We start from the raw sequence: 14,483 nt of genomic DNA, 5'->3' as shown, positions 1-14,483 counted from the left end.
CATGGCGCTGCTTGCTTCTGTGCCTCAGTGCTTCCCGCTGCGGGGCGGGGCGGGGGGGGGCGGGGGTCAGCTCCTCATTGCCGCTCCCTCTGCTCCATGGCTTTCTCATGACCGAGTCCATCCTGCTTCCTTCTCCACAAAGCCTGATCTGTGATTCTGTGAAGTGTGCTTTTGGGTGTGTGTGTGTCTGTGTGTGTATTCACCGTAGGGAGAAAACGGATTTCATGATTTCATTTAACAAATTGGCCCGTTGCATTGGCTACCCTTTATAAACTAAAACAACAACAACAAAAAAGAACCAAAAATGTGTCATTTCGACAAAGCGGTAGAATTTTTTTTTTTTTTAATCTCAAAAGGGATAATGGGAATTCTATAACTAGACATTGATAGAACTTCTAATCTCGGCTGAGAAAGATGATTTTTGCTTTGTATTGCTCTTTCCCTTGTTTATTTGTTGAAACTATAAAAAGATGACAGTGGTAATTCAAATAAAAATTTGGGTACAGTAGGGAAAGGGTACTGCTGGATCTTTTGAGCAGTGCTTAGATATAGAAGCTTATAAAGCTTAAAAACCCTATTTGCCCACTATGCTAATTTGGTGCCATTTTGGTAATATATGGTGGTTACTCATGATTCAAGTCAGTGAATGCACTTTCTGCTGGTTTTAAATGACAGATACTGAAATCAAAATAAGCATCAAACAAGAAAGTACAGATATAAATGTGATTGGAAACAAGGATACCGTTACTGAAGAGGATTTGGATGTTTTTAAGCAAGCCCAGGAACTTTCTTGGGAGGTAAGGCCAGGATACCACATTATAGTAACAAGGATAATACCTGATTTTTATATATGTGACTATTACAAAATTACTGCTTTGATTTTACAGCGAATCCCCCCTCAGAATCCTTTGTGGTCCTTTAACTGTTACCATGATTGTTTTTGTTGACTCTATCTTCAAAAGCAGAGTGACTTTATAGAGTTGTCTCCACTCTCAAAATTTGATAAGGGCTCATCTGGTCTCAGAAAATAGACCGGAGTAGCAGTAGTTGAAGCAGATTTGGAAAAACGCTTCTAGGTATGAAGGACCAGATTTCTGATTATTTTTGTGGAAATGTAGAAAATAGCAGTTTTGAATGGTTAAAAAGAGTATCGCTTTTAAATTTATCAATGGTTCTTCCAACATAGATGGCCAGCCATATGAAGAATGTCTCATTTTAACACTTTGGCATTGATTAGGACAACATTGTGTTGTGTGATCAGTTACAATCACTTTTATTTTCATTGTCCAGTAATTTGTTTAAATGATTCCACTTAAAATAATAACTCCAGGTAGTTTATTGTCACCAAAACAGGTAACAGGTAAGGCTTTTGGACTTTCGAGGTCAGATTTATTAGGGAGCATGAATTTGTTACATCAGTAGACCACATCAGTTTCTATGGCAAACTGCACAGACAGACCTCACTTTCTTTTTGGTGTGGGGAGGGGGCTATCTGTAGGCTCTTAAGCTTTATTTTTAGGAGCAGCCACTTGGGCTAAATAATTCTGACAGTTTCTAATTTAAGGGGCTGTTGGATATTTCCGTTCCTCATCTGCCCCATCAGTATACTCTGTATTGTTTTCCTTTGGCTAAGATAAATGTCAGAAATTCCCCCAGTTTCTAAGATCTGAAGGCCTTAAATATTATCAAATTTTCAACCTACCTCTGCTGTTCGTAGATTAGACTTGATAAACAATAGGCCATTATCTGAAAGATGCTGTTAAATTTTAAGCCCTTCCTTTCCAGTACCGTAACACCAGCATTTCACTCAAGAACAGTTCTTGTCTGTATCAGGCAGGCACAGTTCTTAACCGCACGTGGCTTACTGCTTGGGGGTAAGGGAAGTAAGGGGAGGTGGATATTAAACAGCAGACTTTCACAATTGGTGATATAATTACAGTTGGGGTCACTGTTAACCTCACGGAGGAACAGGGGACTGTAAGAGTGTCTAACAGCCAGGTCATCTTCTAATTTACTCAGTTTTAATGCATTGCACCAAGTCATCAAATTCATCCAGTTCAATAGACAGTCGTATGTGTTTACCTTGTACTCATTTCCTGTCTTGGTAATACAGTTTCTTAGGGTATTAGTTTGTTTATTATGAATCTTACACCAAGTTGATGATTCTTTTACAAGGTCCTCTAATGTGTTTTCAACAACATGAAAATTCCCCATGAAGATTAGTGTCTGTTCTTGATAGATTTTCATATCCACTGGTGAAAGAACCAAAAGGTAAGTGAAGAAATCCACTTCTAATACACATATTTTATTTCCTTTCTTTTCTTTTCTCTGACAGAAAATAGAGTGTGAAAGTGGAGTGGAAGACTGTGGCCGGTACCCTTCTGTAATAGAATTCGGGAAATATGAAATCCAAACCTGGTACTCCTCGCCTTACCCACAGGAATATGCAAGGTAATGGAACAGCCCAGAAGGTATATAACTTGAATGTCATCTATGTGAGGAAGGAGAATTCTCGGTTCTGAAGCAGGAATTAGGTGATTTTTCAGGACATAAATTTTGGTAGTTGAGTCTAAGCACTTCCAAAACTGTTACTTCTGCCAGCGTCTTTTTATAGTAGTAGTCACTGTTCTATGTAAACTCCTTCCACTCCTTAGTTACACGGGCATTGTACATTTTGCCTTTGAGCTTAAGACCATGCCTTCTATCTCTGGTTAATTGGACAAATGTTGTTTGCGGCTGAAACCATACAAGGAGAAAAAAACACTGGCCATTGTAAAGTAGTTGGTGGTTTCTTCTCATTGCCCTGTTTATTTTCCTAATTAGGCCTGTTCATTTATCTCTGATATCTGACATTTTGTTTTCAAGCTTTTTACAGAAATGTAGCAGAAGAAGGAAAAATGAAAGAAAGTAGGTGGGGGTGGGTAGCCTCAAGAGACCCTTCCCGCAAATCTCTACTTTTAGAGCACTTTTAGAACCATTTGTGACTAACTTGTTAAAAATGAACAGAAAATAATGATCCTAGAGTTTTCTTTTGTCTTGAACTAAGATTAGCTGTGAAATTGTCTTGAACTAATATATCTAAAAATGGGTATCTTGTGAACACATTTCTTCCTTCAGGTATATCAGGGTATACTTTATTAGTATCTTCTCAAATGTTTTAGCCTGTGAAGTTTCTGATAATCACAAACTTGCTTTTCTTCTAGAGTAGATAATTGTCCTTTTCTCCACCACGTTGGTGTCTGGCCCATCATCTACTGGAGAAAATGGGGAGGGTGTTTTAGAAGTTAAGTGGCAGAGTAAGAGTCAGGGGTCTTGGTTTCTCTTTGTAGCTTATATCACTTGGCTTTGTGTTCTTGAACAATTTTTTAAAAACACCTGTGAGCTTCAGTTGGTATGGGTAATCATAAGTCATGTGTTCTGAGAGCTCTAGCTAACTTTCCCCAAAACCATTCTACCCATTCTTATACCCCAAAGACCTAGAAAGTGCTTCTAAACATTTTCTTGCAAGACTAACAATGTGTTTAAGTGTGATCAGGCACACATTAAAAATGTTACAATTTTAAAGGTGGAGAAAAAGTCATCATGGGAGAGAAATCTGTTTGTATAATGTTATTTAGAGTTGGTGGATCTTTTTATTTTTCTACATTTATTGCTTTAGATATATATTTTTATGATCAGACTTTGAAGTTACCTTATCCATCAATAGAAATGTTAACTAAATTCTAGGACTTCTCTGCCTTATATATAAGTACACAGGTCATTTTTTAAAATAATTCACTTCCCTCTGAGTAAAAGATGATTACAGTTACACCACTGACCATATATACTATTGACACTGTGACATTAAATCTGAAATTTGAAAAAAATACTCATGTTCACCTGACAGCAGGCCATCCTTATTGATTTTTCAAGTAGTGGTTCCAGGTCTGAAAACCTTTTTGTCTGTACAACATTTCTAAGGAAACAAATGATTTGTTCACAAAATGATGGCAGCAAATATTATTATATTGAAAAATAACATAAGCTTTGTACATTCTCTTTACTACTGGCTTCCTATTTTCTTTTTCGTTTCTTGAAACTACTTCTTTCAAATACTATTGTACAGCCTTATTATGACTTGGGGAAAATTGAACAATATTTAATATTTTTTCCTGAACAGTATAATCAATCTGATAGATTCTTTGATTTTAAAATTTTAACAGATTACCAAAGCTTTACCTGTGTGAATTCTGTCTTAAATATATGAAAAGTAAAAATATTTTGTTAAGACACTCAAAGAAATGTGGATGGTTTCATCCTCCAGCAAATGAAATTTACCGAAGGAAAGACCTTTCAGTATTTGAGGTAAGCATGTGTAAATAAAAAATTCAGCTTTTGAGACCTAGTTCTTCCAATTGTCGGTTATGTTCTGATTTGTTTCTAGAAGGTGCACAGTATATTCAATTTTGGCATTCAAATTTAGACTGCTCTTTAAAATATCTCTGTGTTTTGGAATGTTTAACCATATTGAACAGCCATTTAGATTGATGATGAATTCCTACTTCATCACATGAACTTTTTTGTCTTCCCCCAAATCCCTGTCTGCACCAGATATATTCACCAGTGAATTTATGATCTTCTCAGCGCTTTGTAAATTCTGCTTTCTTTGGCAGGAGAAATTAGCTTTGTTCAGCAGCTCCAGCCAATGTCTGGCAGGTGCTCACTCTTCCGGGGAATTGAGCAGCTGTACATATCTCCTCAATACACAACCACCTGTGTTTCCATCCATTTCTTGGCAGGGTGGATAATCCTTTTGGTGAGACCCTAGCAGATGTTGGGACTGCCCCCCTCATCTGGGTTGATGGCCACCCCTGGAGAACTCTGCTGTTCGCAGGAACCCCTTGTGGCCATGCGTCTGTCATTGTGGGTTCTTAAAGACATTTTGTGTTTTCAGAACTGATTTAGTAGCAGAAGGTCTTTGCCTGTATATCATTTCATTGTTTCGTCATGTTCTATTGTCAGTTTCAAGGATCCAGTTTAGCTGTGTCAATTGCACCCTGAGGAGACCAAGGCTTTCTTTCCTGTTCTTGCCTGTTCTCAGGGATTCTTCATTCTCTCCTTTATTCTTGTTCCTCCATTTGAACACTTCCATTGCTCTGCCTAATTCCCTTCTCTGTTACCTATGTTGGTTTTCATGCATGGGTGCTCAGAACAAGCCCTCTTACACAGCGGACATGATGTCTTTTTTTTTCTCTGAAATACAGTTTTACTTTAGGTTTCTATTTTTGAGTTGTTCAGACTGAAATTTATCATTCTGCCCCACATTTCACTTTAGTTTTGGTGGGTAATGTCTCGCATTATATTTCATATAGGGGAGGGTCGCACAGAGGTTTCTCTCATTGACTAAGCTACCTCTCGCAGACAAGCCAGGGCCTGCTACTTTTTCCAACAGCCAGTCAGAGAACACAGTAACTCCAACTGTGTCTTAGGCGTTTTTTAAAGACCTTCTTCGTGGTTGTATCAGGCTCTTTTGGTAAGCTTGAAGGAAGAAGGATATTGTTGCTGGGACGATTTAATGATACATTAGTACCTACGGAAGGATAGGTGCAGGGTTTCTCAACCTGGGCACTATGCACTTATCAGCCTAGCTAGTTCTTTGGTGTAGGGGGCATCCTGTGCATTTGCAGGGTGTTCGGTGGCATCTGTGGCCTCTACCCACTAAATGCTAGTAGTACCACATTGCTTCCAGCTGTAACAAGCAACATTTTCTCCAGACGTAGTGTCACTTAGGAGGCAAAATTACTCCCATTGAGGCCCCCTGGGCTAGAGGGAATGCTGAATGCAAGTCATTTAGTTCATCTTGGGATGTTACTCAGTCAGCCCCAACCAGGTGAGACAACAGAGCCATTCTCATTTGAGACTTAGAACTAATGTCACAAGTTCAACTTCCCTATTGGCTCCTTCCTGCATGCCTTGGATACTTTCTTAAAACTGAAATGAAATGAAAATCACTGTCTCTTTCTTTCCCAAAGGACAAAACACATTGTTGCCTTTAAGTAACGGTGAAGAAAATCAGCATGAACCTGCGCGTGGGGTTTAAGCTCTCATAAATCCTGGGAGAGTCTTCTCAGGGATAAGAGAGTCAATCTTGGTAGTCTGATAGCAATGGGCTGCAGGTGCTTTTGAACCATCACCGAGAACAGAGGGGAAAAATGAAAGACAAATTAGTAAAATTGATGCATAAAAATACTTGAAGGAATTGGATTATCTGTGCCAAGGTCCCTATTCTTGAATCCAAGTTAATATTTAGAGAACAACATACAGGAAACTTTTCTCTTAGCAGTTTCCTAAGTAACTTTTACAATAAATGAAGAGTAATCATAAATTAATACTTTCCTGTCTTTATCCCTCTTGAAAGTATGCATATTAGACCTTACACAGCTGATAAGAATTTACTTCAGCATCATTGTTTTTCTGGCTCATCAACACCTACATCTCTGTCTTTCCTTTTTGTAATGTCCTACCATTTCCGAAAGGACCATACTCTCAAATACATAAAAACTTCCTTTAATTAAAGAGAGAATTGTATCCTGTGTGTCCGTTGCCCATATTTGATTATGTTGCTATGCGTGGGACCTAGGTTTCATCCAAGGGAAATAGTTATATGAAGTCTAAAAATAATTTGCGCAATATGAGAACCTGTATGGTTCACAGGAGACTGGAGAACGGTCAAGTTCGTTGTTACAGAGCTCTGGTTAGCAAATATCCATTTCCCCTAAGAATAGTGCTAGGGAAATTCTTGAATCTGCTGTGCTTTTGGTTTTCAACAAGTAACTACATTTGATCAAAGAAATTGGCATCTGTGCCTAGCCTCCTGTCTATAACCATCAGTATCACAGCTTGATTCTTTTATTTTGAAGAGAAGTAGACTGTAATCATGGTACTTATTGTAGGTTGAAATTCATCTCACTTTCTCTGTAAGTATTCCCAACATAGAAATTTTATCTCTTCCAATTATATTTAAAATGATGCTTGGGATAAAACCAAAATGGAATCCTCTTTTGCTAATCTACACTTCCGAGGAATCAGAATAATACTGTTCATTTCTTTTATTTTTACATGAAGTCCTTTTGAAAACAACATAAATTTTGACTTACTTGAGCGGTATTTTGATGTGTTTACATTTCTTTAATTCAGATTTACTTGGTTCAAACAAAGAGGACATGCCTGATCATTTTTTACTTGTAGTAAATTGCAAATAAGAATGATGACTCTTTCATTAGTGGTTTCGGCTTTCTTCAGGTAGCTTAAAGAGAGATTTAAGCTAACTTAAAATTACCCTAATTTAAGAGAAAAAGTGGAATTCTTACTTGCCAAGTGATGGCTGTTTTCTGGTTGACTTCATGCTTGTTTAATGGAGTAGTTCAATCTCTCAGTTTGGGATTTGGAAATAAAATTATATGCTTTCCAAAATACCATATAAAAACAATTTTATATTGAGCGGTATTTTTATGTTAAATAATGTTGTCTGTTTCTCTTTGCTAGGTTGATGGGAATATGAGCAAAATTTATTGCCAAAACCTTTGCTTGTTAGCCAAGCTCTTCCTGGACCACAAAACGTTGTATTATGATGTCGAGCCATTCCTTTTTTATGTCCTTACAAAAAATGATGAAAAGGGCTGTCATCTGGTTGGATACTTCTCTAAGGTAAAACAAGAGCCAGTATGACCTTCATTTTCTTATTCAAAATGTTTTTGGTAGAGCCCAATTCTTTGAACAGGGTTTTTTGGTTTGTTTGTTTTTTTTTTATGACTGTAATTTGAGTAAGTGATACATATTTCTGAAAAGCTCAGGTTTTTGTTCAGAGCTTATTTAAAAAAAAGAACAAAACAAAACAGTAAACATGGTGCCTAGAAAGTGTGTAAAGGACCTCAGCAGTGTTTGCTGTCTTGACTTTCAGCAGCCATGTAACATTATAATTGCTGCCTTGGAGACTACGTAGCATCTTTGATTTTTTTAAATGTTAAGCTTATTTCCCTTGCCCCCTCTCAGTGGTGTCAACATGAAGGTTTCAGCGTAGTGTAGCATTTAAGAGATGGTTCTCATTTCCCCTCCTTGTATTCCCTCTGTGGTCATCAGGAGCTCAGTGAGTTGGAACACTGGCATTTGGACAGTCAAGGTTATATAATGACCAGGTTTACTCTTTTGTCTCTTAACTCTTTACGCTACTGTTTTAAGATCTAAAGTAGCCTTACCTTTAGAAAGCCTAAGTATCTCCAGCTGTTAACATAGGGAAGCCCTTGACATACCGAGTGGATATAGTTTGTCTTTTATCCTCACATTCCTCTGTACAAAGGCTTCTGATAATAACTCACATGCAATAAGGAAAAACTGAGTTTGGAGAGATTTACCAGGTAATAAGCTGAACTTTTCTTAGGCACCTAGGAGATAGTTTAATGTGCCAGGATGGTAATTACAAGACTTCCCGTGCACACAGTCAATGATCTGAACCCTGTATTTTATTTATTTTATGATACAGTTTTGCATATTATGTGATAAGTGAATTTTAATGACTCTACTCTTGCATAGTGTAAATGGAATGCCTTAAGGAAGTGTGATTTTCATGGAGTATCAAAAGACAGAGTATATATGAAGGTCCTTTGCAAACTGCAGTTTTTCTAAATTTTAGAATCAACCCAGAGGTCATAAATACAATGCATAAAACATCTTAACCGTTTGTATAGGTTTCTAAAGATCTTTTTCTCCAATGAATTGAAAGGAATAGTGGTCATGGGGCGCCTGGCTGGCTCAGTCGGTAGAACGTGCAACTCTGGGTCTCAGGGTTGTAAGTTTGAGCCCCATGTTGGGTAGAGGTTACTTAAAAAAAAAAAAAAGAAAAAAAGAATAGTGGTCAGGATGGTCCCTTCCTGTTAGAAAATGGCATTTCTTCGGGTGCCTGGGTGGCTCAGCCGGCCAGGGTCTTGAGTTCAACCCCACAATGGGCTCCATGCTGGGCGTGGAGCCTACTTGAAAGAAAGAAAATGGTGTTTCTTTCAATGTCTCTATGTTTATTTTATTTTATTTTAATTTTTTTTAAAGATTTTATTTATTTATTCATGAGAGATGGGGAGAGAGAGAGAGAGAGAGAGAGAAGCAGAGGGAGAAGCAGGCTTCCCGCTGAGCAGGGAGCCTGATGTGGGACTTGATCCCAGGACCCTGGGATCATGACCTGAGCCGAAGGCAGACGCTTAACAACTGAGCCACCCAGGCGCCCAATGTCTCTATGTTTAAATGTGGATGCTTAATGGTGCCTGCTGTCCTTATCTCAATGGGTCTACTACCGTTGATGGGGACAGTTTTAGTCTCTGCCTCTCTTCTCCCAGGGGACCCAGCATTTTACCTGGAACAAGCAAAACTTTTCTTTTACAGCATGGCAGCAGCCACTATCATTTCTTACTGTACATGGAAAACTCATTCTTCGGCAGTGTAGCAAAACAAAAATTAATCTTAAGAAGAACATTTTAAAAGTCTAGATACATGCAAAATAAGCGATATTCTAATGTGTCAATTGGAGTGTGAAGGACTATGGCCCATTGGGGTTACGCTTGAACCAAATTCTAGAGCTAGAGAATGGCCAACATGACCTAGAAAAGTTCAGCATAAGTCATTACAGGCATATGAGTTTCCAGGAAGATAATAGAGGACTCTAAACAGGTGGGAAAGAGGGAATGGTTATTTTATCCATAGATTGGAATTTAGCTGTTGTAACGTGTGTTAAATGGTGGGAGTGGGGTGCAGGGGAGGGTTGGGCTGGCTTATGAAATTGACAGGTAGGAATAGTTTGGGGCAAAGAAAAGAACGGCATAAAGGATGAGTCCTTTCAACCCAGAGTACATCTCTTTTTAGATAGAGTGACCCGTTTGTCTAACTTTGCCAAGAAGACTAATTATTTGAACACTAGCCTCTGTGATCCAGTTTCTTAGGGAAACTGACACATTATTTCTTCCTCCTCATCTCTTAGAGACTCCAAGGACAGCTACAAATGTGCAAATGTTGGGAGCACATCTTTTTCACAAATCTCTAATTCTGCCCTGTAGGGTTTTTTCCACAATTTCCTGTGATCTTTCAAATAGGTTCATTAAAGAGCTGGGTGTTCTGAAGTAATTCTTTCATGTGGTTAGTACCATTTGTGGTCAATCTTATTTGTGGTTTATATTTGGCCAGAGCATTCACAACCTCAGAAGCCTTTTCCAGATCTTCTCTGAGCAGGCTTTGGCTGCTTCTGTGTATTCTGAATAAAATATTGCTGCTCTGATGCCACGTCCCATGAAAATTGCAAATTTTTCCTTAACTATAAGAACTGTTTCCCGCCGTATTCTTCCCAATCTTCCTTCTGGTTTCATAGTGTTGGTAATATTTTGGCCTCACTTGTGTGTGGAGGCTTTGGGGTTTCTTATTGCCCCGGTCTTTTTGTTTTGATTTATTTTCCCAGTTTGAAATGCAGATTAATTATTTCTCTTGCTTTTTACTTTGACCTTTTATCCACAAGAGAAATAATATCTGCGCAGACCTACCTACTCATATACCGTTTTCGTTTCCCTGGGGCATTTGGTGAAAGGCAGAAGGCAGATTGCTGTCACAGTTTTAAGTTGTTCAGCAGGGTAGCCGGCTCAGTCCTGCCTTACCCCTCTGGGTGACTCTCTGGATGTTTGGTGTTCTTCCCCCGTCTCCCAAGTTGTTTGAGCAAGGAAATCATTTCTTGCGTACTGTCTGTGTTCTGTTTCATTTGGCTCATGTTTACTTGGATTCATGCTACCAACTTTCAGGCATAAAGGCGTAATTAAGAGGCGTGCCTGGAGTTGATGGTTTGTAGTTAGCTGGTAGTTTGATTGATCAACACAATGGGGGAATTCTGCTTGATCCTGACCTAAAACATTGGCTCACCTTAGTGAACTATTGTAAAAGGACGGTGGCAGGTGCAGGGAATTGCCCACTTCAGCAGAGCTCTGACATACTTGATCTGTTTCTCCTTCCCTCAGGAAAAGCTTTGCCAGCAGAAGTATAATGTCTCCTGCATAATGATCATGCCCCAGCACCAAAGGCAAGGATTTGGACGGTTTCTCATTGACTTCAGTAAGTGAAGTGCTTTACTTACTTTCATGACCCAGGGAGCTGATGGCTATTAAAGGAAAGAGTAACACATAAAACTTTATTTAACGTACTTTGTTGTTTTTATCAGTAGATAATAGGCTTTCTCTTTATATTTTACATAGGTTAGAAAATCTTCCTCAAGTGAAAAATTTACTGCTGCTCACTTATTGTGCTCTAGGAAATTGAGACTAGATTTCTCGGCAGTGTCACTAGCTCACAAAGCCATTACCCTGAATGAACCGGCAGAATTACATTCCATTCCATGGCGCTTATGCTCATTAGCACCAGAAGAGGCAATTATTTGTGATTAGAGCTAACGGAAGTATTATTTAAAAGGATTTTCAGCTTTCTAAAATTTTACCTATAATCTTATCAGTACAGAGCAAGAAAGGGATATTTCTACTTAGAAAAACAATTCTTTAGGTGGCTTATCCTTTGAGTCTTTCTAGTAGAAATAACTCTCTTTGTTAATTTCCCTTTTTCTATTACGGAAATTATTACAATTTTTTTTTCTAGAAGGTTGCCCAAGAAATATTTTTTATACACATTTGTATCTTTAGAGTCTCTTCAATTAAAATTGGAATGATATACAAAAGGATGCACAGGATAATGTAAAAAATATGGGTAGTTTTTTTTTCCTCCTCCTTTATATTATATGGGGTGTGTAAATGGAGCACTAAGGCTACATTGGCAGAATTCATTTCAGAATACCCAGATAACACAAAGGCCAAGTATCCATGATAATAGTAATTTCTGACCATGTAAAAATCTGTCACTAGGAACTGTGTGCTTCTTCATTACTAGATTGTAGTTTGTCTGATTTTAAACTGAAAGAAGGAAAATTTAGGAAATTGCATAATCTTCATAAGGTACATCAAATGCAAAAACCATAATATAAATGTGCTCAAGGAAAATCATGAAGAAATACACTGAGTCCAGATCTTTATTACTAGATATTGAAATATTAAACTTGGGGTATAAAACGACTGTATAGCAGTTTGGGACAGATTTGCACAATCTATTGACATTGAGAATATTGTTATTTTTTTGAAGTATTATTTTTCGACTATTTTTATATTTTCAGTTAACATTTCTAGTTATTAATTCATTTGCTTGGTCTTATCCTTTGTTTCCTGATCTAGTTCTCCCATCTTACCAGGAGGTCACCATTTTTATTTTATAGAATTCTGGATGTAATCGGTTCTATGGGCAAATCCCTTTTTTTGTGTGGCCACCATTTATAAGTTGTTCATAAACATTATGGTTTCTGATATGCATAGCAACGGTCCGAGCCTTAACCTTTGATACTTTTAGCATCTGCGTGCCTACAGAATAAGGCAACTCCAGAGCTCAGTATTCAAGGTATCCTAGCACCTACTTCCAGCTAATTTTTTTTAGGCTTTTTCATCTGCTAATCTCTTTTTCCTCAAATATTCTGAGCATGTTTCCATATTTCCATTCTTTGTCTATGCAGTCCCTTTCCTGAAGTGACCACTTCTCCTTCCGCAGCCTTCGTCTGTTCAGAATCCTACCCATTTTTAAGAGCCGGATCAAGAACCTCTTCTATTTGATCCCACCGCCTGGAGATTCATCTCATTCCCTTCTTGGCTCCTTATCTCTGTAGCATAGCACTTAGACTCAACGCCTGCTTTAGTGGTGATAACTGATGTGTCATATTTCCAACTGACTGTAAACTCCTTGGATACCTTCTTCTTTGTTTTCAGTAGTAAGACAGTATGAACAGTAATCTGCATTCCCAGTGTATTCTTGATTTGAATGGAATCTTCAAAGTGATACATGGTACTGCCCACAATGATTTTCTACCTAAAATTTAAAAAGGGATTACTACTTAACGGATAAAAACGCAAGTTTCTAAATACAGTAACATCTTACTTGTACAGCGTGATCTGATAGAGAAGCCTTTTACATAAGAGATCAACCCAGGAACAAAGACGTTCCCTTCTGTATTTGAGTCTACCCTGTATTTTAAAACCAGAACTCTGGAACCCGTTGGAACCTTTCTAGATTGCTCAGGGCCATCATGATGAATGCCGTTCATTAGGGTGTGTCTGGGTAGTACAGTGCTGCAGAGGGTGTAACCTGTAGATTTTTCTCTTTCCTGTACCCTTGACATTGCCCCTATGCTGGGGTGGGGTAAGGAATGTGGTAAATGATTTGAATAAAGTTGAAAAGGGCTTGGTGTTACTCCTTCAGGGAAGAGGAAACTGGGGGAAGAATTTTACAATACTCGATGAAAATGGGAACTGTTGTAAACCCAATAGAAATTCAGTTTAAAACAAAACAAAAAAAATCCTTGGCCACAAAGTTTTAAAGAAGATAGAGTAGGCTGCTGAAAAAATTGGTAGCATCTCCTTCTTTGGAGTTACTTAATAGTAGATAAATATCTTTCTAGAATGATTTAGATCCAATCTTGCAGAGTAGGGAGATAAACCCCATGACCTCTCATAATCCTTGTCAGCCTCATAATTCAGAACTCAGGGCAAAACAAATAACCAAGGTTACTGGTTTTCTAAAATGTGCTTTTTTTTTTTCTTTTTTTTTAAAGGGACCTTTTAATTGTTGGATTTCTTTTATTTCTGTTTTGTACATGAGCCTGAGGATCTTTTGGTCAGGGGATGTATTTTCAGTGATTCAAATAAAAGTTGGAAGGCAGGAAAATATTTTGTCTCTAGTAACTGCCAGTTTAGGAAGCTTAGACAAGAGCAGTGGGAAGAAAGCTGTAGCTGCCCAGCTGCCTACTTACACACTGGATTAGAGACATGGGTGCCATACGATGTGAAAATGTATATAAAAAACTGCAAATCCCAAAGGTTTGAACACTGTTCTCCAGGACTGTCCAGAGGGGGAATGGTTATCCATGGGACCAAATGCTGCCCTTGGAATAAGTTGTTGTCTTACTCTTCCTGGAACAGCCTGCCTGGGGTTTGCAGGAGAGGGCTCCCCCGGAGGTCATTTGCGGAGCTTGGCCAAAGTGACTAAATGGTACCAATTCCTGGCCTGCTCATAAACCACCTTACAGGTTTTGTGATTCTTTGCTCGGAACTTAAGTGGGTAGTGGAAGGAGTGACTGTCAAGGTTGAAGTTGATACCCCATCTCTTTTCTCCTGGCATCTGAGATTCCTTCTCGTCCCCATCTCTGTCTATACACATGCACACGTGCACACACACACCACACCCCACACCCCAGTCATGAGTTCATACTGTAACCTTGCATTCCAGATCAGCACCACCACAAGGTTTTATTCTGTCTTTCCACATTTCCATATTTGTAACTTAGACTTAGATGATCCAGGGCGCCTGGGCGGTTAAGGGTCCAGCTCTTGAATCTTGAT

The 14,483-nt window shown here is 38.5% G+C and overlaps 1 protein-coding gene across 7 annotated transcripts in view; it reads left to right on the top strand.

Moving 5' to 3' along the window:
- KAT6B (lysine acetyltransferase 6B) overlaps positions 1-14,483 on the top strand; it is a 180,477-nt gene that overhangs the window by 134,746 nt on the left and 31,248 nt on the right. For all 7 annotated transcript variants that reach the window (XM_025850520.2, XM_073878767.1, XM_025850519.2 and 4 more), the window contains exons 9-13: positions 676-797; positions 2,336-2,451; positions 4,203-4,344; positions 7,525-7,686; positions 11,019-11,112. In XM_025850520.2, the coding sequence (XP_025706305.1) occupies positions 676-797; positions 2,336-2,451; positions 4,203-4,344; positions 7,525-7,686; positions 11,019-11,112 (636 nt within the window). The remainder of the gene's footprint in view (positions 1-675; positions 798-2,335; positions 2,452-4,202; positions 4,345-7,524; positions 7,687-11,018; positions 11,113-14,483) is intronic.

The sequence above is a fragment of the Callorhinus ursinus genome, unplaced genomic scaffold, assembly GCF_003265705.2.
Source record: "Callorhinus ursinus isolate GAN/ISIS: 27379988/994484 unplaced genomic scaffold, GSC_fseal_2.0 scaffold31, whole genome shotgun sequence".
Classification (NCBI taxonomy): Eukaryota; Metazoa; Chordata; class Mammalia; order Carnivora; family Otariidae; genus Callorhinus; species Callorhinus ursinus.
The sequence above is the reverse complement of the archived record's forward strand: the minus strand, read 5'-3'. Positions and strand labels throughout refer to the sequence as shown.